The sequence below is a fragment of the Mustela nivalis genome (assembly GCF_964662115.1).
Source record: "Mustela nivalis genome assembly, chromosome: 8".
NCBI lineage: Eukaryota > Metazoa > Chordata > Mammalia > Carnivora > Mustelidae > Mustela > Mustela nivalis.
The window spans coordinates 5,659,968-5,684,056 of record NC_139027.1 but is presented as its reverse complement, the minus strand read 5'-3'; the positions used below and the strand labels follow the sequence as shown (position 1 = coordinate 5,684,056).

General features: G+C 47.1%; 1 protein-coding gene across 2 annotated transcripts in view; it reads left to right on the top strand.

Moving 5' to 3' along the window:
- The first annotated feature begins 970 nt into the window (after window positions 1–970).
- The window catches only part of MBOAT2 (membrane bound glycerophospholipid O-acyltransferase 2), a 115,930-nt gene continuing 92,811 nt past the window's right edge, over window positions 971–24,089 (top strand). Inside the window, exon 1 of one of the 2 annotated variants that reach the window (XM_082743650.1) lies at window positions 971–1,167. In XM_082743650.1, coding sequence (XP_082599776.1) covers window positions 1,093–1,167 — 75 coding nt within the window. In that variant the 5' untranslated portion in view covers window positions 971–1,092. The remainder of the gene's footprint in view (window positions 1,168–24,089) is intronic. The other variant, XM_082743648.1, reaches the window with a different exon arrangement.

Below are 24,089 nucleotides of genomic sequence, written 5' to 3'. Positions count from 1 at the left end.
CCTTTGGAAGCCTTCTCTAAACAGAGGTTGACACTCGCATTTTCAAGGAACTCAGATAGTTCACTTTGGTGACACCAGCCGTCCCATCACACACAGACCCGCAGGCGTCCTGCAGGTGTGCGCCAACAGCACACCAGCCGGGACAGGGGAGAAGGTGTCTGCGGGGTGTTTTTCAGACTCCCGTTCCTTCAGAGTCAGGTGGCTCCTCAGTGACCCGCGGCTGGACACCAAGAGCTGTTCAGGTGACAACAGTCACCCGCCCCGGGTCCAGCTGCACCGCAGGGTCTCTCAGCCCTGGAGAGCCCTGGGGACTTGGGGGCGACCCAGAGGCAAGCACGACAGGGAATGGCTTCAAGTTTGGGCTTCCCACAGACAGAGGGACATCTTATCCAGGTCAGTTTTTTTGGTTTGTGGCGCTCCTCCTCCCCAGCCCCCAGGCTTTGTCCCTAACTTCCCCCAGCGCTGGCTCGACGGCGACCCTCACGTCGCCCCTTTGTCTGGCCGCCACCCCGTTCCCCTTTGTTGTCCAGGGTTCCCCCTAGAGAACGCTGGCTGTCCACCGACTGTCGGGAAGGACGAAGACAGGGGTCACAGGGCGAAATCCCTACACCCGCGCCGCGCAGAGCCGCCCGCGAACAACCCTTCGCCGCAGCAAGGCCGCCCCTCGGCCCTTCGCCGAGGCCTGAGATAGGGGTGGGGCGCGGCGCGGCCGGCGCCCTCTGATTGGCTGCGGGCGTCGAGGCGCCGCTCCGCGATTGGGCGGCGGGGCTGTCTGGCGCGAGGGCGCGCGAGGTGGGGAGGGGGCGCTGGAAGCTGCTGGAAGTCGGGGGCGGGGCGGGCACGGGCGGCCGGGGCCGCGGGCGCGGGCGCGGGCAGGGGCGCGGGCGCGCGGGCGCGGGCGGGGGCGCTGGGGGAGGGCCGAGCCGGTCACCGCCCCCGGCCCCTCCCTGGCCCCGCCCCGCGCCGCTCACACCGCGGGCGGCCAGGGGGCAGGCGCGCCGGCTGCATCCCCATCCTCGGCGTCGCCCGGCACGGCGCGCGGGCGAGCGGCGCGGGCGGCCGGAGCGCGGCAGGCGGAGCGCCAGGCCGGCCATGGCCACCACCAGCACCACGGGCTCCACCCTGCTGCAGCCCCTCAGCAACGCCGTGCAGCTGCCCATCGACCAGGTACCCGAGGCGGCCCTGCTGGCGTCGCGCCCTCGCCGCCCCCTTCCCGGCCGTGTACCATCCGCGCGGGAGCCGGGACGCGGGGCACGGGCTGCGGCGGGGGCCGCCCCTTGAGGGGAGGGGGCGACCCGCCTGTTATTGTCCGCGCGCCATCTCGCGCCGGCCGCCCCTCCCCGGCGTGCCCACCCAGCCCCCATCCCGGCCGTGCCCGTGCCGCCCCGGGGTGGGGGGGCTCCGGGCACCGACGTGCGCGCGTGCATGCCTGGCCCTGCTGCCCGCCACGGCGGCTCCCGACCCCGGTCGTGCGTGCGCCGGGCACTGGGCGATCCCGAGTCCCGAAGCCACTTGCAGTGCGTGTGGGCACGGGTGTAGATGGGCTAGAACGGCAGTGCTTCGGCGAAGCCGGGGTGCCTGTGTCTTGCGCGCGTGGCACCGAATGCCCCACGGGGAAGCAGGATGGACGTACCTCGTGGAGAGTGCCCTGGACCCGCGAGCGTGGCGTGGGGGAGGCCGGCTTAGGGCGCTGCGACCTGCACCTCGGGACAGTTGGCGTTGAAGTGTGGCTTGTTGCACAGAGAGGCAACAGTTTGCGGGGAAGGCAGAGGTTAGGAAGCAAAGTCAAAGTGAGATAATAATCCCAGGGTTCCTAGCTGAGAAAGTTGCAGCCTTGTAGTTCGAAGGAGACACCTTACCCCTGTCTCCCACCCCTCAAAAAACCATAAGACACTGTGTAGGGAAGGGGGGCGGTATTTAGATGAGGCCGGTTGAGTTTGTGTGAAAGGCCTTAGGATTGTGGAGAAATAAAGAGTATTGTGATGGGGAAAGCTGCGCCATTTTTATTCATAAAAAGTTTAGAAGTATTTTCTCCGAGTGACATTGAGGGTAGTTGTTGGGGAAGGAGGCGGTGGGAATAGGTAATTGCTCTAGCCCCAGGCTAGAGGTAATTAACTGAATTTTTGGCTTAGAATTATCTCAGGTGTGCTGGATCCAGGCGTGTTTGCACTTTACAAGGGATCCGGGTTCACTGTCCTTTCCTTGAGAGTGTGGCTGTCATTTGTTGTCATCGGGATGTCATTTACGAGGCAGGATTCCTCTGTGTCAGGGCAGCAGGATGGGAAACCACTCTTGTGCCTGGTATTAGGACAGTAACTTGCTTTGTCCTTTACTGGTTTTTTGCTTTTTGTTTTTTTAAAGACTGAAGTGTGCCTGAATATATAAGAAATTCTCCTTTCCATTTGGATTGGAATACCTTACTTCTATTTCAGTCATAATTTTTGATTCATGGTAAAATACCTATCCCCTACAGATCTTGAGCAACAGTTAGAACACATACTGGACTAATAAAGTACCAGGAGTGAAATTTATCATATACTGGAAGAAGGTCCTCTTCTGTTTATTAATAAACTGATCAGAACTTAGGATTTTGTTGTTGTTGTTGTTTGATCTTCTCAGCCCTGTGGAGGATTCTCACTTTTTGAAACCGAACTACTGTATGACCTTTTAGTGTATTACACCCCCGACTTAAAGTAGGTTGTTGCCAGGGAATCCGCAAATGCAAGATACAAATCTGTTTAAAAATTTTTTTGATAATGAGGAGCAAGGGAGATAGGTCTCAGACTTTTTTCTTTTTAGCTGAAGATTGTTGACATATAGTGTTATATTAGTTTCAGGTGTACAGCATAGTGATTGGACAGTTCTGTGCATTACACAGTGCTCCCCAGATAAGTGTAGTTACCATCTGTCCCCATATGACTTTTCATTAATTTTAGGGAGCAGGTGTATTCTTTCTCTCTCTGCTCACCACGATGGTTTTTTTTTCCCACTATGCTAATACCTTTTAATTTATATAATGCTTATAACTTTTTAAAGCGATTTAATATTAGTGAACTCATGCAAACATCTCAGCAATCCAGAGCAAGTTCTTTTCAGTACTGAAATAAACAGGAGTCTCAAGGGAAGGTGACAGGACTTGAAATTTTGACTTCTTTCTTATCTGTGGGTCTCGATTTGGTATCGTGGACAACCTTCATTCCCTTGGGGCCGCTCTGAATTTTTGCAGCCATTTGTATTTTGAGTTGTTTCCTCTTCTCTAAGCAAATCTTAAGAATTTGGTTTAATAATCACACATGCCTTAACTTTTTATAGCGATAATACACTATTTCTTTGAAGCGCTGAAGAATTGACCTTTTTGCCAAGAAAACTTGCAACAACTAAAAAGTCATGTTGTAAATTGGATGCATAAAGAGTCATTCAATCTTTATTTTAAAATTGAGCACAATAGAAATACATTTTTGTAACATGTAAATAATTGAGTCCAAGTTGAGAGGAAGCCTCAAGAATTACTTGTAATCAAATAGTGTGATTCAACAGGAAAAAGACAAATCAGGAAATGAAAAGTGTAAAAATATAACTTGTTAGTATGTTAATTTGGTATGTGCTAATTAACAGTGTTTTGAAAATTTAGGAAATTATAAGGGCAGTTGTTGAATGTCAGAGGAAGAAAAGGACCTCAGGGCCAGAGAAATCGTTTCACTCTCGTGTAAGAGTGAGTGTAGAATTCATGAAACAACAGAGATCCTGGTCTGTATGGAATTTACAAATGTACATTGTGGGGTGTCAGTTAAGAGAGAAAGTAAGACCAGGGGAGGGAGAGGAGTGGAAGATTCCGCCTTAGACTCCTGGGTTGGTTAATCCTGAGCATTGCAGAGTGTCCTTGAGGTAACCATAGTCCGTGTTCAGTATGCCTTTAGTTTAAATAAAAATATTACCTCCAATATGGGGTGAGGGTAAATGATGCCTTAAGCATCTGATGTTTCCCCATTCTAGGCCGTGCATTCCAGGTGACTTTATTTCTAGGTTGTGTCATGGAGGGGGCAGATGGAAAGAGGTTTTGAGGAGGATCTGGACAGAGGGAGAGTGGTCCCAAGACAAGGGCCAAGCGCGCTGTGGAGAAGCCATCAGATGTCACTGAGTGTAATCATGCTCTTTCTTAGCTGCTGGTGTGGTGAATTCTTTAAAGACCCCAAAGTAAGAATAATTATGTGTCCCAGATCAACCTAGTTTTTAGAGTTTTTGTTGTTGTTGTTGTTGTTGTTTTTAAATCTTATTGTATCATCCGTTCTGATACATCTGATTGACGCAGCTCTCGAGTTACCGACTGAGGCCGCTCTGCCGTCCTCCTCTCCTCCACTTTACTCTCTTTCCCTTTTACCATTTTCCGTCCTTACTGCCCATGGTGCTGTGTAATCACGGAGGGATACTGTGAAACTGGAGTACATTTCCCCAGCGACAGGGTATCTGTGTTGGCGTTCTTGGCAGCCAGTCCTGTTTGGGGACAGGGTCATTGTGTTAGAGATGATGGATGGAGCGGTTTGGGCGGGGAGAGAGGGCAAGAGGGAGACTCAACGAATTTTGAAAGGTTTGGAGGAGGGAGAAAAAGGTCGGTGGGGGAAGGAGGCTGACCTACTGTAGCCAATCCCGCGAAGTCAGGTAATAATTACCGTGGGTAACACCTTACAGCGCACAGACCTGTAGGATTTCCCTGAGCTTCGCCACGCCTTGTGTAGTCCGATGAGATTCAAGGTCTGATAAAGTTCCCCCATATGCACATATATTATGTCTGTGGTATCCATGTTATGGTTATTAACCATTTGATTCAAAGGTCAGTTTTAGTTTATAGTCTTAACACGTGGCAAATCATTTTTGTACATCGCTCTTGTAGATCTGGGTTGCTCGTGTATTTTGCAGGGAGAAAACGGAGATAAAGAACTTCGCAGACACTGAAGTGCTGTTGGCGATGGTTGGAATAGGGGAAGCCGTGCATGTCTGTAAGAGGGAAAGAAGTGTGGATGGAGGCTTATTAAATCCTGGTTCCATTTTTGGTCAGTTTGTCGATTGACCTTTTAAGTATATCCAGTCCCCCACCCCCCATGATGTAGGCATCCAGTGAAGTAATACGTTTGGGAAAGGCGCATTTTAAGACATTAGCTTATTTAATCCTCCTACAGGTCTGTGCAGTAATGAACCCCATTTTACAGATGAAGAAGTAAGTGGAGTTTTCAGTATTGGGCCTTTTTCGTATATGTGCTGCCGAAGCGAGCACAGGGCCTTTTTCGGAATATGAGTTTTAGGGGGAAGAAGGTGAGTAGCAACAGAACAAGTCGATGAAGGCTTAATTTTATTTTAAAGCCGCCATTTGAATGCTTTAGGTTTAGGACATAAATATTTAACTCATTTGTCTGTCCTGTCTACTTTTACACCCATAATGAGCATCAGTCTTCATCGTGAGAACCAGGAAATATGAGACAATCTGCTGTGGAAGATTCCTTTTAATAAGGAAGGCATATGGAACGCGGAATCTTGAGTCTGTATTTTAGGCCCTGTCAGTTAACTAATTTTAGATATGTCACTTTACATAAATGAGTTTCCTTCTGTGTAAAATGTGTGTTGTGCTTCGTTTTAAAATTCCATGATTCTGTGTTTGTTTCATTAACTGACGAAGCTGCCCCAAATTCTTTCTGGACCGAGTTTATAAATAAGAACTTAAGGGAGGAAAATGGACTAATACATTTTGAAGACGTTTTCAACAGGAAGAATTGAAATGGCCTCTGTGTTTCATCTGAGGCAGCTAAGCAGAATAACCACATGCCCCAAACATTGCAGTTAACATTGGTTTCCCCAAATTCTGTTTCTTTAGCTGTAGGAAGTAGTAGTGTGGTGCGGTGGGGGGAAGGCATGGCTGGGTCTGCAGCCAGACTCGGCCGGCCCTCGGCTCTTTGGCACATTACTGTGTTTTTCTTTAAGCCCCAGTCTCCTCATCTGTAAAATAAATAATAAGTAACACCTACTTGTAGATTATAGTGAAGATTAAAACACATGATCTGTGTGAGGCGCCCCGCTCCTGATACATGTCTGACACACCTTTCCTCCCCACAGATTGTGAAGGGTGTGTAAGTCAACATCTGTGCCTGTGTATTCCAGTTTTAAGCTTTGGGACTTCCTTTTTAGGAAGGGAAGTATGAGGTGGAGGTTCAGTCCTATGCCCACACAGTGATTAAATTAGGATTAAAATCTAGTTTTGAATTTGGAGTCAGAAGTGGCTTTTCTGCTGCTTCACAGCTTCAGGAGTTCTTTGTCCCCCTCTTTCGAGCTCCCTGTGTGGGTGCTGCCTTGATAGGTACAGATAACCCTTGTCTCTGTTGAGTGTGGTCCATCAGGGCTGACTTTCCAGGGAAATAATCAAAACAACTCACATACACACAGCTTTTGCCCGCAGTCTGCTAACAGGTGGGATTCCATAATGATGGAATTTGACAAGATTTTTTAAAAAAATAAAACAAGCCAAAAAAAAAAAAAAAACCATGCCATAAACACAATCCTCAGCAGAGTGATCATTGAATGATTTTATGAGTGACTTGGTTGAAGCCTGAAGTCATGCTTTGGTCCATCCGTGGGGTGTGGAAAAGGTGGGGAACCAGCTGATGCGTGAAGAGATAGAATCAGGATTCAGGAGATCTGAACAGTTCGGCCCTAATGACGCGTCCCTTCTTCCTGGGCTTATCCAAATCCTAAAGCATTCTTCCAGCGCCGCGTCCAGTACACCTCGCGTATAAATCTTTTTCTGAATCCCATCTGAAGTGACGGATTTCTTACTTGAACCACAAAAGCATTTTGAATCTGATCCTCTTCTGGCCTTTATTCTGCTTCCTGTTCTGTGTGTCAGTTCGGGCTCTGGTGGCAGCCGGATTGAACTGGGTAACCAAGGAGACCTTCAGAACTATTTACTAAGATAAGGGCAGGTGTAGGGGAATGAGCACCAAATAGTACAGTCCCCCGTACGGCGTCCCTGGGCCTAGCGAGACAAGGGGAGGGAAGGAGCAGAACCCCAAGGGGGGGTCCTAGGGGCTGTTCCCAGAGGTGCTGTGGCCTCCCCCGCTGAACTTGAGGGAGGAGCCTGGGAGGTAAATCCCTGTGCCCCTCCCAGCCTCGTGTCCTGCGGTGTCTCCTTCAGAGGGCACTTGATGCTTTGGGGGCATGGAGGTAAGGTGGGGGATGGGTCCGGAGGGCTTTCAAATACCCACAACGATGTGATTACGAGTAAGCATTTTGCAGCATCACTCATTTCTCTACCTGCTGTATACGAATAAAACCCTGTCAGTCTCCTCAGCGCACAGCCTCCTCTGTCTCTTCTCAGTCATACATTTTGAAAGAAGAGTTGATTCTTGCTGTTTCCGTTTTCCCTCGGACAACCATTGGAATCCGGCTTCTGCGTCCAGCGCTCACAGCCGAGTCCGGCGGCGAACGTGAAGACGCGCCCTCGTCGGGTGCTTCCCGCGCTGCCGCCCGTCACAGCTCGCGGCCTGCGCGGCGCCGTCTGTGCCTTTTCAGGCGTGGCCCTGAGATCGCTTGTATCAAAAACCACTTGGGTTTGTTGTTAAAAAATACAGATTCTCGGCGTCTACCCAGAGCCTCCTGGACGAGGGCCAGGGAACCGGTGTTTCCGGGCGGGCTCCTCCTTGCCCTCACCTCCCGCCGCCGAGGGCGTCCGAGGGCTTTTCAAGGGTCTCCACGCGACGGAAAGGCTGTAAAAGCGTGATGCTGTTCAGACACTGTATGTCATCGTTCGACGGTGACCTCCGAGATGTGGCGCTGTGTGCTGGTGCCTGGACCCTTCGGTCACAAGATTTGGGAAGATTAAATTCGCGGTGTCCTCCAGGCGGTCGGGCTCGGAAACGGACCAGTCTTGTTGAGTCGTGACCGCGTCTCCCTTCGACCCGGCCCTTTATCGCTGGTGACTCTCGTGTAGACCGTGTCAGGGGTCGGAACGTGGGGTCTTTCCTGAAGGGGAGGGGTGAGGGGCGCTGCTCCTTCGAGAACGTGGCCCCCGAAGCAGAGGCCTGGTACGTCCGTCTTCCGCGGCTGCTCGCTCTTTCTCACTGTTCGGGGACCCGCCCCCTGGTTTGGGGCAGCGGGAGGCCGAAGGCCCGGCGACAAGTGGTGGTGGAGCTGAGGTCGGATCCTGCCCCGCCGCCCAGCAGGACTGTGCCCTCACTCGGCGGAGCCTCCCTGAAACGTTTCGGTCCTGTAACCGCCCCCCTCCCCTGCCCCCCGAGTCCCGAGTCCGCTCCTTCCCGGCCAAAGCCTCCCGCCCGCTCAGCCTCTCCCCTGCTCTGCTCTCCCGCTCGACCCTCCGCCCTCGGGACCTGTCTGACCTCGGAAGAAGTTCGTGGGCACATGTTGGGGCCTTTCCCCTTTCCTCTGGCCACTTCTCCCACGTGAGTACCTTCCAGCCCCAGAAGGCCATGGCGGGAGGATCCCCCTTAGGGTTCCGGCCATGTGGCCACCCCTGGAGGAGGCCTCCCTGGCCCTGTCGCATGCCCCCTCCTGCCTTGGCCGCCCTGACCCCAGCCCCTTCGAATGAGTTACTGTGTGTGCATATCTCACACCTCCCCCGGCTGGGCTCTCAGGTGCCTGAGCACAGCAGCCTCCTCTGACACCGGCTTGTGTCCCCCATGCTCAGGACCAGCGCTGGCGTAGACTGTCCTTGGAGTCGGTGGGACTCCCGCGGGGAAGAGCCCAGACGGGCACCGTGGTCATCGCTTCTGGGCGGTGCGGCCCCACCATGCCCTGATTTCTTGCAAGCGGCAGCGGCCTGGTCTGTAAGATGCGGCCACAGGTGGGCCGTGCCCTGTGGGGTGTGGCTGGCATCGCGGAGGCTCACTGTGCACACAGGGGGCGCTCAGTGGGGGGGTGGCCGGGAAATCAGCGATGGCCCTTTGCTGGGTGGGGCCCTTCCTCGTCTGTGCAGCCCAGCTGGCTAGGAGCGCCCCAGATTGGGTTCAGGCCCCCCACCCCATGACTTGGTCTCTGCCAGTGGGTCCCCATTGGGCGTCTTAGTGGCCGCGTAAGGCCCGAGCTTCCTGGGCCTGCCTTGCAAGGCTCACTGAAGCCCGCACCGCAGGGGCATCCCTTAGAAGCCAGCTGCACCGCCCTTTTGGCTGACTCTTCTTCACGAGGGTTACTTACAAGGCGACTGGTAAAGCCTTGGAGAATTTTGGAGGACTGTGATGGTTGTTCGAAAGGAAATGAAGATAACCATGAGAGGTACCAGTATTGTCAGCTAAAAGATTACAGTGTCTGGTGGTAAGGGGTGATTATGGGTGATTGAAAAGAGAAGCTTTAACAGCATTGTTATCAAGAGATTCAGAATAAAGAAGCCTTCAGAGTGCATAATTGTCTTTATTCAGGAAGAACAAAGGCCTGCGGCTTTTGGTGCCACGCCCTCTCCCCTTTCAGTTGGGCCCTTCCAGAAGGGCTTTTTTGCGATGATGTCTCCCCCATGGGATCCTCTGGGTCAGCCAGTGGCCTTGTGGGGTGCGGAACTTAGGGGACTCCCCAGCTGCCAGGCAGATGGACCTCACTGTTCTGTGAAAGCCGGGCCTCTGACCAGCTCGCCTTGCTCCTATCTAGGCACTGGACAAAAATGTAACATACTTTCTGTTTTAATCCATAATCCCACAGAAACTTTCTTAGTTTTTAGAGGATTTCTGGGCCAAAGTAGGTGTTTGTGGAAGGTCAGACTTACAGATAATATATAATTTTAGATATATTAAAGTTACTCAGTTACATACATGTATATTAAAATAAAATAAATAGCTCTCTGCTTATATAAACAAATTCTAAATCCTTTTCTTTTTAACTTTTTTAAAGAAGATCTTATTTGTTCATTTTGGGAGAGGGAGAGTGAGGGCTTGATCCCAGGACTCTGGGATCATGACCTCAGCTGAAGGCAGACCTTTAACCAACTGAGACACCTAGGCCACCCCCCCCAACCCTTTTCTTTTTGAAACTAAATTATATGTAGATTTACACATATGAAAGATATTTAGGTGATACCTTGTTTTTTATTTTTTTCCTTTTTCAAACTTATTTTACTTAAATTCAGTTAGTTAGGGTAGAGTGGGTATAGTGTGTCATTAGTTTCAGATGGACCTGTGTTAAAACTGAATGGAAAGACTTTTTTTGCGAAACTGTTGTCTAGTGGGTGCCCAGCAGTGATTGAACGGAATGCATCTGATTTAACAATATTACATTTCAAAAACAAATGTAAAGACCTTCAATGAAGTTCTAGAAATTCATCGTATGTATAAAAGCAGAATTGCCTGAGAGACCAGCATTAAACTTTGAGTAAACCTTGGGAGTTTTTGTTTATTGGAAGGTGCCCTCTAGCTGACCAGGTCATAGGTCAGGGGAATTAGTAGTGCCAACATAAAATCCAAATTTAGATGTCTAGAGGGCACCAGGCAAGGAATGTGAATGAACATCTGTCTGTGTTGATGTGGCCCTTTTATGAGGCGTGGACAGCATGGCCATCTGGAAAGCCTATGCCCACTCTGAAAGGAAAGCCCTCACTCCCTTTTGCTGATGGTTACCAAAGTTGATTTTTCAAGGGAAACTGGAATGCTAGATTTCTGTGAATTTTTTAAAAAAATTTTGGCTGAAATAGCCTTAAGTTTTCTTTTTTTTGAGCTCCAACAACACATGTAGACCAGATTTAGCTTATTGGCTGTTAAGAAGTAGGTAGCAGTTCCTGTGAGAGTGAACAGTGGTCAGTCCACTCTGAAGTTTATTGCCCTGGCACAAGAGTAGACCGGATGGATGGTAACTATCGCCGGCCCTCAGGACTGGAGAGGGCTGGAGAACTCTGTCACGCAGTAGTTGGAAGAAGTATTTCTTAGATTTCATCACTTGGCAATTTCATCCTTAAATTGGCCAACAGAATTTCAAATTAAGTTTTCCCCAAACTAGTTCTCTCCCTTGGGAGTAGGTCACATCTTGGAAATAATCTTGAACATCAATATCCCCTTTATTTTTTATTTTTTTTGAAGATTTTATCCATTTATTAGAGAGAGAGATCGGGGGTGGGGGGTGGGGTGGGGGAAAAACCAAAGCCGACTCCGCTCTGAGCGTGGAGCCCAGGGTGGGGCTCCATCCCACCGCCGTGACCTGAAGGGAACCAAGGGTCTGACGCCCAACTGACTCCGCCCCCCGGGTGCCCCAGAAAGTTAATATCCCTTTAGAGAGGGAAGGTTGGAATCTCACACAACTATCATTTCTTTCTTTTTGCAGGTCCAGTTTTACAGTGATTAATTGATCTAAGTTGTCCAGGCTGTTTAATGGGGTGTGACATTAAAAAAAGTGTCTAGCTAATAGAGAATAATATTTGAAAAGGTCTTGGTTGCTTTACAAGCCCCTACCAGTTTTTCAGTTTCTTTGGAGTGTGCATTGAATTTTGGCCAGAGTATTTTGTCTTGTGATAACTGTTCAGGCTTTGGAGTTTAAGTTTAATCTACAGTTGCTGCACTGTGAGTCTTAGCGTGCCTTTTCTAATACAAGACTGGCACAGCTGTTCATGTTAGCTGCTTACCAAGAATAGAAATGACGAAGACTGGGTGTCTGAGTAGAGCCGAGAAGATGAAGGTGGAGGGCACGGTGGAGCTTCCCTTGCTGGTCCTGCCTAGGTTTGGAGATAGTTAAGGGGTCCTCAGTCTCTAAGACCATAATCCTGCTATGAGCTGGTTTCTGTACTTCTCCTAGAGTATCAGACTAGTGTGTCTTTTCCTTTTGTTCTTGTAAAATATCGTTAAATCCCAGAGTAAAGGAAAGTTGGTGTATTTGGCATCACAAAATTGAGCTTCAGCCTTCCATTGGGTTTGAATAGAAATTCTGATAAACTTGTCACAACCGAAAGGGAATTTTGGGTATTGTCAAACTGTATATTTGTTACAATTTTCAATATGGATTGGAAGGATTCCATTCTAAAGTGGTTTCTTTTTTTAAAGTACAGGAAATATAAATTAATGGGGAAATATGCTGTTCTAAGAAGGTTTTTGGCACTGACTCAGAGTTTACCACATAGGACTGTAATTTATAAAATAATTTATAAAGTAATTCAGTAGCCAACACTTGAGTAGATTTAAAAAAAAAATCCTGAGAATATTAAAGACAAAAGGATGTTGGGACCACTTCAACAAAGACAAAATAGATTGGAACAGAGCCCAAGACTGGTTCTGGGTTGTTTTGCTTTTTGTATTGATTTTATTGAAAACAAGGGCCTCTGGAAAATAATGAAAATGTTAAACTACCTTTCCTTATTTCGTCCATAACTCTAGATCAGATAAATGTAGGATACTGAAGGTTTAGTTCTTGTGAAATGAAGATCGCCCTGTAGGTCAGTGTGCCTTGGCTCAGTTGGTGATGCGGATTAGGACGATCAGCCATCCCCGTGTTGGACAGCCAGCCGTGTGCGACAGGGAGAGGCACAGCAAGGGAAAGCCAAGTGTGTTGTGTATTATCGTAAGTCCTATCCCGGGGAGGTGGATTGCTACTGAAATCCAGAGCCTTCTCTGAAACCGGGAATCAAATAAACTAGGTAGGAGTCATGTAGAAGACAAACCTTGACAAACTGGTATCCTTTGAGAATGATATGGAAATGTGTAAGTTATAGTGTTGTAGTCTGCAGTGAATGTTGGTACTTTTGGGATTATTTTTTAAGATTTTATTTATTTATTTGACAGAGAGAGACAGCGAGAGAGGGAACACAAGCAGGGGGAGTGGGAGAGGGAGAAGCAGGCTCCCCATTGTGCAGAGAGCCCATGTGGGGCTCAATCCCAGGACCCTGGGATCATGACCTGAGCCAAAGGCAGACGCTTAACAACTGAGCTCCCAGGTGCCCTGGGACTTTTTTTTTTTTTTTAAATTTTTTTTTTGAGAGAAAAGAAAGATAGCAAGAGAGAGCATGAGCAGGGGGTGGGGAGAGGGAGAAGCCGACTCCCCACCAAGCAGAGAACCCGATGTGGATCTCGATATGGGGCTCCATCCCAGGACTCCGGGATCATGACCTGAGCCAAAGGCAGATGCTTAATTGACTGAGCCACCCAGGCACCCCGACTTTTAGAACATTTTTTAAAAAAGGAAAGTTGCTGGGGTGCATGGGTAGCTTAGTTGGTTAAGTGTTTGCCTTCGGCTCAGGTCATGATCTCAGAGTTCTGGGATCGAGCCCTGCATTTGGGCTCTCTGCTAAGCGGGGAGCCTGCTTCCTCCTCTATTTCTCCCTCTGTGCATGTACTCTTTCTCTTAAATAAATAAAATATTAAAAAAAAAGCAAAAGGGAAGTTACTGGTTATGGTATCACTTTAACCAGTAACTGGTTATGGTATCACTCCTGGTGTCAGGAGTCACCATTTTGGTGGGGAAGCGAGGTGGGGTCAGTAGATATCATGGTTTACTGAGTGTGTAATATAGGCCAGGGGTTTATCAGGTCCCGGATGTGAAGATGGGTAAGAAGCGGTTCGGGTTCTTGAGCTCCTCGTGCAGCAGGAGGAGAAGGACACATGTTTACAGCACACGAAGGTCAGAGGAGAGATGTTGGGGTTAGTCTGGGTAAGGCTGCTACAACGGAGAATCTCAGCAGTAAGCCAGTGACTTAAAGATAGGAGTTTCTTGGGGCGCCTGGGTGGCTCAGTGGGCTAAAGCCTCTGCCTTCGGCTTGGGTCATGATTCTAGGGTCCTGCTCAGCAGGGAGTCTGTTCCTCCTCTCTCTCTGCCTGCCTCTCTGCCTACTTGTGATCTCCGTCTGTCAAATAAGTAAAATCTTAAAAAAAAAAAAAAAAAGATAGGAGTTTCTTTTTCCTGACATCCCAGTGTCCGCGCAAATGGTCGAGGCTGGAGCATGGTGACACGCCTGGACCTGCGGACCCCCGCCGTCCTCTCAACACGGTGTTCTTCCACCCGGGGCTTACTGTCAGCTGGCTGGGGCTGGCTTGGTTACAGCAGTGGTCCTTAAGCTTGGGGTGGCCTCAGGGGCCCCCACTGCCCTGGCTGGAGCAGACTGCTGGGCCCTGGGAACAGGGTTTCTCATTCACTAGGCCGGGGCTTCTGCCTGATGATTTTATTTGCAGGAGTAGTGAGTTCACAGGTGATGTTACTGCCGCTGCCCTGGCGACTGTACTTGGAGAACTTGGAGGGCTCCGGGGGAGAGAACCCATGCGGTCACAGCTGTGGGCCAGAAGTGGCACATACATACCACTGTGACTCAGATTCCTCTTGTAGAGCTTTGTCACATGGCTACAGGTCACGGCTGGGGTGTGGGGCTGGAGGCTGATCAGTGCTGTCTCCCTGGGCAGCCACATCCAGAGACAGTTCTGTGACTGTGGAAGAGCCAAGCAGGGTCCATCAGCTTCTGGAATCAGCTAGGGAAAAGCAGCTGTCACTCGGGTTCACATTGCTCAAGCCGGGTAATGCTCGAGACAAAATCTTGAAGGATGAATTTTCCTGGCATCGTAGAGAGACGGTGCAGCATGCAATGGAGGAAACTGTTCTAGAAGGAAAGCAGGGCAGGCTCCCTCCAGCAAACACTGACTGCTGGCCAGGCTGCACGTGGGGCCTCATCCTGCAGAGTGAGAGGACGTGGGCAGGGTCCCAGGGTGTCACTGGCTCACAGGCCAGCACGCTTCGTTTAAGATTCCAGTGGTTAAGATCATAGGTGCTGGAGCCAGCTTGGGTTCAGGCTGTGGTTCTGCCATGGAGTGTCACAGGCCATGTGAGTCACTTGAGGCTCGCTTTATGTGTTCCGCAGAGCAAGCCTCCGGGAGCGATGGCCGCTGTGGTGCCTTTGGTGAGCTTGACTCGCGTGAAAGGCGCCCTGCGCTGGGACGTGTCCGGCGGGTGGCCGTCTGGCTTCTCCTTGAGCCCTCTCTGATGGAGAGCTTGCTCCCTCTGTTCGGGCCGTCTGTTCCATTCCGGGATGGCGGCAGCTATGACGGAGCTTGCCATCCTGCGGCCCATAAACTTTCTGAAATAATCCAGAAAGGCTCGGTTTAAGCCCGTTTCTTCATGGTCACCTGTTGGGTCATCAGTGACGGTCCATTCTTTCTTTACACGGTTGGCTTATGAGCAACCGCCCTTCATAACTTAGGCGTCAGCACCTCAGGTCTTCCCATCCGGAGATCAGGGCCTCCTGCGCACGCACCTGCAGCTCTCCTGGGGCGCGGCCCACACCTGGAGGTTCCGTTTCAGCTGTGGCCCTCGTCAGACTATTGCATCGTTGGCAAGCTTGTTGGCATGCTTGTTCACAGATTTATTGGGTTTTGCTTCTGTTATTTATTACTGTGTACTAAAAAGTAAAATTACAGGTCAAGTAATGGAGCACGTTTTCATCCATGGTACATTTGAGGGGATGGAAACCACTGGGCGCGTCCCAAATGCCACTGTAGACCTCCTGGCCTTGCTGTACGCAGCTGGCTGATGGTGTGATCAGGTGTGAAAAAAAGAGCCCACCAGAAGAGCGGGGATGACATGCTGGAAAAGCGCCATCTAAGATGGTGTTAAAGTAGGTCTTTCAAGTCACCGTTTTGGTCAAATGCGTAATGGCTGAACGGTTAATACCAACATCGAGTTAAAGCAGACTATTACCCGAGTAATAGTCGGGTCTTGAGAATGTCTTTGTCTTCAGCTCCTGAAAATGATTGACGATGTCTTCTAATTAATTCTGCAAACATGTTTCCCTCCATAGATTCAAAACAATAGGAATTCTCTTCTCAAACGTTCTTATGAAGACTGTTGACATGAGGTTTAATTAGCGAGAAACAAAACGTTTTGGATACCCGGGTTCACTTTTATGCCTTCTTTTTCTTCATAGTTTCTGATGTATTTTTATTGTGTGTGTGTATGATTCACGACGGTTATTATTGTGACTTCAGAGTTTTTCTGTATGTGAAATTGAGGTAGCCAAACTGATTATTTTGTTTTTAATTCAATTGTTGGAGATGTGCAGAATCCCCAAATACAGAATTTTCATTAAAAAAGATCCTTTTTTCATGACTTAAATGGAACCAGATAACTAGTAGCTTTGTACTCAATTATAACAGCATTTTACTCTTGTGATGAGAAACATGTAGTTATATTTTACTTGATAGAATAGTAATATAGAAATCCTGTAAGGCAAATTTACTCTAAGTTAAATGTGTAATGCTCAAGCACATACATTTGCAAAGTTAATATTCATCGTAAAGAATAAATGTGAATGACGCACATTGTTTGTAATATTGGTGTTCCCTTGCTGCTCAGAATAATGGTAGGTTAAGTTATCTCAGGAGATAAAGTTGAGATAAGTGAGAAATTCAAGGATACCAGGAAATAGGCATCAGGCCATTTGGCCTTTTACAGGCCAAGACCCTAACCAAAGCAGAACAGTGGTTTTGGGCTGAGTAACAGAGCAAAACCAAACTTCAGTTTATCTGTAACTTGCAAAGTGAGTGAAATTAGGTCTTTCTTCTCTCTTTGGGAGCTGATTCTTCTTAAATTACATCCAAATTCATTTGATATTTATGCATTTTTAAAATTTATTTGTGTTTTTACCAATGATGTATTATGTTCCCTAATAGGCAAATGATCTTAGTTTGTATTTTTTTAAAAAGATTTTTATTTTTATTTATTTATTTGATGGAGAGAGAGACACACGGAGTGAGGGAACACAAAGCAGGAAGAGTGGGAGAGGGAGAAGCAGGCTTCCTGTCGAGTAGGGAGCCCAGTGTGGGACTTGATCCCAGGACCCTGGGATTATGACCTGAGCCAAAGGCAGACACTTAATTACTGAGCCACTGACGTGCCCCAGTTTGTGTATTTTCTGTCTGATTTAAAAACTAATACATAATTCATTGTATAAAATTTATAAGATACAGAGCACAGAGATAAAAATTGGAATATCACACATTATTCTTCAACTCAAGACTACTTTTGCTGACTCGTCTGTGTGTGTGTGTTTAGACAAAATTGGATACATATCGAATATTAAATTTTTGTTAACCTTTTATTTTTATTAAACATTTTGAGAGTCGTTTCCAGTTTTATTAAATTGCTTTTTTAAAAAAAAGATTTTATTGATTTATTTGACAGACAGAGATCACAAGTAGGCAGAGAGGCAGGCAGAGAGAGAGGGAAGCAGATTCCCTGCTGAGCAGAGAGCCCGATGCGTGAGCTCAGGACTCTGAGATCATGACCTGAGCCGAAGGCAGAGGCCCAACCCACTGAGCCACTCAGGCGTCCTTAAATTGCTTTTCAGAACCTATATAATATTCCAACAGTTAGATGTATATAGTTTAGTTATTCCTTGGGTGATATAGAATTTGTTATCATTTTGCAATAAATTTCCCAATATATACATTTGGTACATATGCTTGTTTATTTCCTTAGGATAAGAGGTTTCTTAGATCTGAGGCAATAGCAAAATTACTGGGTTTTTTAAGAACAATTATGAGAACTTCTCCTTTTTCTCTTAATTGTCACAGTTTATTTTCTCTTTTAATATTTCTAATCATGTTTTCACTTCTGACAATTTCTTCAGACTTACACCCATTAGAAGTCACCTTGTCTAGAGGCACCTGGGTGGCTCAGTTGGTTAAGCATCCGACTCTCAATCTCTTCTCAGGTCTTGATCTCACCATCATGAGTTCAAGCCTATTTAAAAATAAAAGAAGAAGTTGCCTTACCTTGTTCTGTATGGGAATGTGTTACGTGTGGACGAGTTGCCCGTGCTGCCCAGCTTGGGTGAGTGTCTCCCCACCACGCAGACATGCTTCCCGCAGTCCCCCTGCCTTCAGCAGTTGGTTGAATGGATTGGGAAGAGGCCCTCCCAAGGGCCTGTGGCCACCTTGTATCCCTTGCCTCTGGCTGGCACTGAGTGAGGGGTTCTTCTGTACAGTTTTTAGAAGTGTGGGTTTACTAGGTTATTTCCTTGACTAGACTGAGCAAGATCTTTGGTGTAAGGGCTAGATCCCTGGCACCCCTCCAACGAGTGTGCCTATGCCTGCTACCCCTGCTGGTGTTTGTCATGTGTTTAGGATGATACTTCCAATTTTTAGAAAAATGATATTGAATTAGTTTTTAAGCCTCCAAACCATTTGGAAGTCTACCAGCAGGTTTTTTTTTTTTTTTTTTTTTTTTTTTTTACTTGTTTGTTTTTAAAACAAATCAGTTACTCAAAAGCATTTCTAGAATTTCAGTATCTTGCTTAACCCATTCATGGTATTCGCTTACATGTTTACATTCCCGGCTCTTTTCTTACTCCCAGTCTGTGTGGTGTTGAGTTAGACTTTAATGCGAAAAGGAACCACGCCAGTTACAGACTGGATGGTATGGCCAAGGGACGCTGGAGGCTGGGTATCCTCCTGCCTTATGTGCAGAGGTCACCCTGAACCACCTCTGATGAGGTGTCACGGTTAACTGAGCACACACGTCCATTTTTCCTTCCTCCTCCTCTTAGTGAGTTCAGCCTCGTGTTTCTGAGGATAAAAGGGAGACTCCACTCTTCCTTGATTCTCTGCCTAACGTGAAGAAGAAACAAAAAATTGTCACATTACTATAGGAAATGCATTGTAAAGAAAGTGAAGAGAGACATTTAGTATTAAGTTATAGGTCGTATCCCTGCTCAGGGCCCCCTGGGGAATTCTCTTCTTACTGAGACTAGAATCCCAAGTGCTGCCGTAATTGGGCCCCACCAGCTTGTCACACCTAATTTCCTACAGGTTTTTCTCCTTTCTATTTCATCTGCCCTGGCCTTCTTATAGTTGTTGGGAGTATTTGAAGCATATTCCTGCCTCAGGGCCTTTGCACTTGATATTCCTGCTGGAGAGGTCTGTGTGGCTTGCTCCCTCACTTACATCTTGGGTAGCTGTCTGCTCAATGCCTTCTAAAGGAGGCCTTCTCGATCTCCCCATTTGAAAATAGAAACTCCTGTCATTTGGGGGTACCTGGGTGGCTCAGTCAGTTCAGCATGACTGTTGATTTCTGCTAGGGTCATGATCTCAGGATCGTGAGATCAAGCCCTGCATTGGGCCCTGTGCTCAGTGGGGAGTCTGCTTAAGATTTTTCTTTCTCTCCTTCTCCCTCTGCTGCTCCCCCCACTTGTGCTCCCTCTGTCTCTCTAAAAACACATAAAATCTTTAAAAATAAGGAGCCTCCTGTCATTTTCCTCTTTCTGTCATATTTTTAAAAATATTGATCTTACATTATTTCATACATTTTGACATTATATATTCATTTGTTTATTGTCTGTTTCTCTTACTAAAATGTAATGTCCACGAGAACAGGGGCTGTTTTTACCCACTGGTGTCTGGGACAGGGCCTGGCACATAGCAGGTGATCAGTAAACTGTCTATTGTGTTAATGAACTGTGAACCTGATGATTATATGTATTTTATAGCTTTCATTTCCTAAAACTCACCAAATATAATTCAACAGCCAGTGATGGAACAGATGACCTGTCTTAGCATTAACTTCTATTTCTTTTTTGTCATTTCCCTTTAAGATTAATGCATTACCAATTTGGAAACATTTTTTGTTCTTATTAGGAGGCAGTGGTGTGAAATGGCAGTAGTGCTGCTTTTTAGGTAGGAAAACTGGGACTAGTTATTCAACCAAATTAGGGATGCCTCAGTTCCCTTGTATGTAAAATGGAGATAATGGTATGTTGGAGTTTTAGGATTGAGCCATTAATAACCCCCTCTTGCCAAACTGAGACCAGAGAGGGAGAGATTTCCAAGAGTCAGAGAGACGTGGGTGAGATTGTCGGCTTTACTGAGAGAAGCGGAGTCGGAGGTGGTGGCTTGGGGGAGCTGCCCCGGGAGCTCCCAGTGCTTTACTTTTCAGAGTAAGTTTAACTCCCCCATTGCAGGCAGGGCTGGGTGTCTGTTCTCCCCAGAAGAAACACAGCTTCCCCAGTAAACTTCCCACCCAGGGAAGCAGGCTGTAGGCTGGTGGGTTTGAAGAAAGCCCAGAAGGGAGGTCCCTGGGTGGCTCAGTTGGTGAAGCACCTGCCTTTGGCTCAGGTCATGATCTCAGGGTCCTGGGATCGAGTCCTGCATCAGGCTCCCTTCTCAGCGGTTCCACACTGCTTGCGCATGGGCTCTGTCAAATGAATAAATAAAATGTTAAAAAAAAAAGAAAGCCCAGAAGGTTGAGTGAGTCGCATCTCCTCTGATGGGAAGAAGTAGGTGGGGCAGAGGCATTACTAAGAGAAACATGCAACCTGGGGAACAGAGGGTCCCCCCAACAAGTATACACCATGTGCTGAGGACTTTATAAGGTCTTTTCTCTGTGTAGGGTTTGGAACATAGGAAGTGCTGAGTCACTATTAGCCACTGTTAGTGTTGTAATACTTGTGTTTATCATGACTTAGAGCAGTGAACATACTGGACTATAATCTTTCCTTTTTTTTTTTTTTTTTCCTATGTACTTATTAGACTAGATTGTAAGCTCTTGGGAGAAGAAACTCTTCATTATCTCTTGAATCTCCGGTACTAGATGATTTTGTGTTGGTTTTTAGCCATTAGTGACTAGATATTTAAGAAGAATGGTTTAGTGAAAGCATATGGGTATCGGAGTCAGAAAAAAACGAATCTGCTTTAAATTCTTTTTAAGCCAAAGAGGAGATAGGAAAAAGTTAACACCAAAAAAGGAAAGTGAGGGACGCCTGGGTGGCTCAGTTGGTTAAGCAGCTGCCTTCGGCTCAGGTCATGATCCCAGCGTCCTGGGATCGGGTCCCACGTTGGGCTCCTTGCTCAGCAGGGAGCCTGCTTCTCCCTCTGCCTCTGCCTGCCTCTCTGTCTGCCTGTGCTCATTCTCTCTGACAAATACCTAAGTAAAATCTTAAAAAAAAAAAAAAGAAAGTGGACTGATACGTACACATGTAAGGTTTTTAACAGTAGTACTTAAAACAGTTCCTGTATCATCAAAGAACCCAGGGAAGCAGAACAACGCAGAATCTGAATATTTCATTTTGTCCAGGTTTTACTGTGTTTCTTTTCTTCTCATGAATAGGTAGTGATAAAGAAGTTAGGCTCCTACAGAGTGATGGCTAGTTTGCACATGTTAACATTAGACTGTGTTTTCTAATTAAAAAGCAAAGACAAAGTAGGAGAAATTAACACTGAAAAAATACAGCGAACTCTGTTTTGGACATATCTCAACGGGAGCAGTCCATAAATGCTGCTGGGGAATGCGTATGTATGTTGATAGCATCTAAGAAGACAGTAAGTTCTGGTCCGTGGCGGATACTCTTACCAGACCGCTGTCAGCTCTCCATCTGCCTTCTCTGTTAGGCATCTGTGACTCGGAGCTCCTTGTTGTCCTGATTGTTGCTTCTGTTTTCACAGTCTCTGCGTCCCATCAGCGTGGTCACACATTGTTCCAACTGTGCCTGGTGACAAGGCACACATCGATCGCAGTGACGCTGGTGCTCCCTTCCGGCTGGAGAGCATTACTTGTGCTGACTCTGGCCGAAGCAGTCTACCTCTGTCCTCACCCTGGAGCTCCCCCGGTCTCCTCCAGGCACGATGGCACTCGTGCGCTAAAATGTCATCTGGCGGACACCTAAGACAGGGTCTCAAGATCAGGTGTGTAGGGTCGAGATCCAGATGGCTATGAGGAGGGATACCAGCCCAGGGATCATCCTGCTTTACCAGGTGAAGGAGGTTTCCCCAGACCCCCTGGATCACAAGACCTGGAACCTTCCTGGCAGTTTAAGTCTCCTGGTCCAGAATCAGCCTTTGTATTTTTGAAAAAAAAATTTTTTTTTTTTTTTTCATCAGTCTTTCCCCAAACTGTTGTAAATTAGTCGTATGCACTTGAGGGGCCGAGTGGACTGAGTGTGATCTTTGGTTTTGGCCTCAGCTTGAATCTGGCTCCCCTGCTCTCTTACTTCAGCACGTTACTTGGGCCTTCTGAGCTTCCATTTCCTCATTTAAAAAAATGGGGATATTAGTAACTCTTTTCCAGGTTACGGAGAGCCTTGTTCAGGTAACGGACCCCTTCGTACATTGTAGCTGCTCAACAAGTGGCAGCGGTTCCCCGTCATCCTTTCAGAGTGCGGGCAAACTGTGTGAAGCAGCTTCCCCGAACTGAGGGCCCAGATCTTAAAACTACTGCCTTGCTCCTCCCAACAGCAGGACAAAGCCTGGTCTTGTTGGGACAGATGGCGCTGGTGCAGCTGTCCCTGTGCCGCCAGGCCTTTCCAGCTGCTGTGAGGCGGGGCTGTATCTAGAGGGTGGGTCCGGTGACCTTCGAACCGGGTGGTCCTCACTACAGGGCGCACAACCTACTACTACTACTACTACTACTGCTACTGCTGCTACTACTACTACTACTACTACTTCTTCTTCTTCTCCTCCTCCTCCTTCTTCTTTTGATTGATTTATTCCAGAGATGGAGAGAGACAGTGTGTGTGAGCAGGGGGAGGGACCGAGGGGATGGAGAAGGAGAGAAGCAGACACCCTGCTGAGACACTCTGCTTAAGGCGGAGCCTGATGCAGGGCTCGATCTCGATCTCTGATACCTGAGATCATGATCTGAGCCAAAATCAAGAGTTGGATGCTTAACTGACCAACCCAGGCACCCCTGGGTGGCTACTTCTAAAATGAATGAAAGTATATGGTGGAAATGGTTTTTGTGTAGATTTACCAGCTAGAAAGCAATAAAATCTCACTTTTTTAGAGTTATGGATATTTTGAAAATCACTTCTTCTAGGACACAGAATGAAACCTTTAAAAACTGGTAATCTTCATTGGCAGCTGAACGGAAAATGTCTTTGTTTTGTGGGTTGGGGGGTGTAAGATTTTACATTATTTTACATTATTTCTCTTCGGAGAAAAAAAAAAAACTTCCGAAGACTTAGTTTTAGGTAGAGAAACAGTCAATTTAAATTTAAAATTAAAAACCTCTTTTCTTAATAGCTTTCTGTCCTTTAAATTTGGTAATTTAAAATTTTCTTTATATAAAATTTTTTTATTATTAAAATTAATAATATTGCCCACTGTAGAAATTTGGAAAGTATATTGCTAACTTAAGTTTTGAATTCCAAATCCTTCAGAATAACATCTTTGCTTTGAGAATTTATTTTTCTCTCCTTGGGTAATTGTCTTCCGGAGCCTCCTGCTTTCTCTCTCTGATCTGGATTGGTTGCCGTATCAGCCTACCACAACATGGTCATTCTGCAGCTGCTTTTGACTGCGTGTTTGAGCCACATTCATTATTTCTTTAATCCTGGGCCATCTTTCATAGTTTAGACTTTTATTTTGCTGAAGCACATTTCCAACTGACTTCCTAAGAAAGAGCACATGGGAAGTCTGCTTTCTGAGTCTATGTATTTGAAAGTATCTTCATAGAACTTGAGGTTGAAAATAACTTTCCCTTATAACTCTTAAGGCATTGTGTTGTTACTTTTCCACCTACTTGATGATGAGAAGTCTGATGCCAGTCTGGTTCTCTTAACTGTGTAGTTGACCTGATTTTTTTCCCCTTGAAGATTCATAGGATTTTCTGTTTTTCTTGATGTTCTCAAGTTTCACATTATCTCAGTGTGGATTCTTGGTAAGTTCTTTTCAGTTTGATGACTCATGTTCTTTAACTCTGGGAAATCCTCTGGAATTGTTTCTTAGATAACTTCTTCCTTCTCTTTTTGTTGTTCTCTTTCAGGGATTCTTATTTGCTAGATGGTGACGTCTTGGATAAATTAAATCTATATATTCTCTCTTGCTATTCATGTCTTTTGGAGCTTCCTTTAACTTTGTATTTCAGCGTGTGGTATATTTTACTTTCCAAAAATGGCCACAGCACTCTTTCCATTTCTCATCACTTCTTATCAAGAATGGACTTTATTTCCTTCCCCCTCAACCCCGGACAGGTTTCTGACTACTCCAACTAACAGAATATGGTGGAAGTAATACGAGGTGGTTTCCAGGGTCAGGTCTTTAGAAGGTTACAGCTCCCACCAGTACGTGTGGCTCTGCTTTTGTCTCTATTTCTCTCTTTCTCAGAGTGCTTGTCCTTCGAACGCAGTCACCATGTTGTGAGGAAGCCCAGGGCTCATA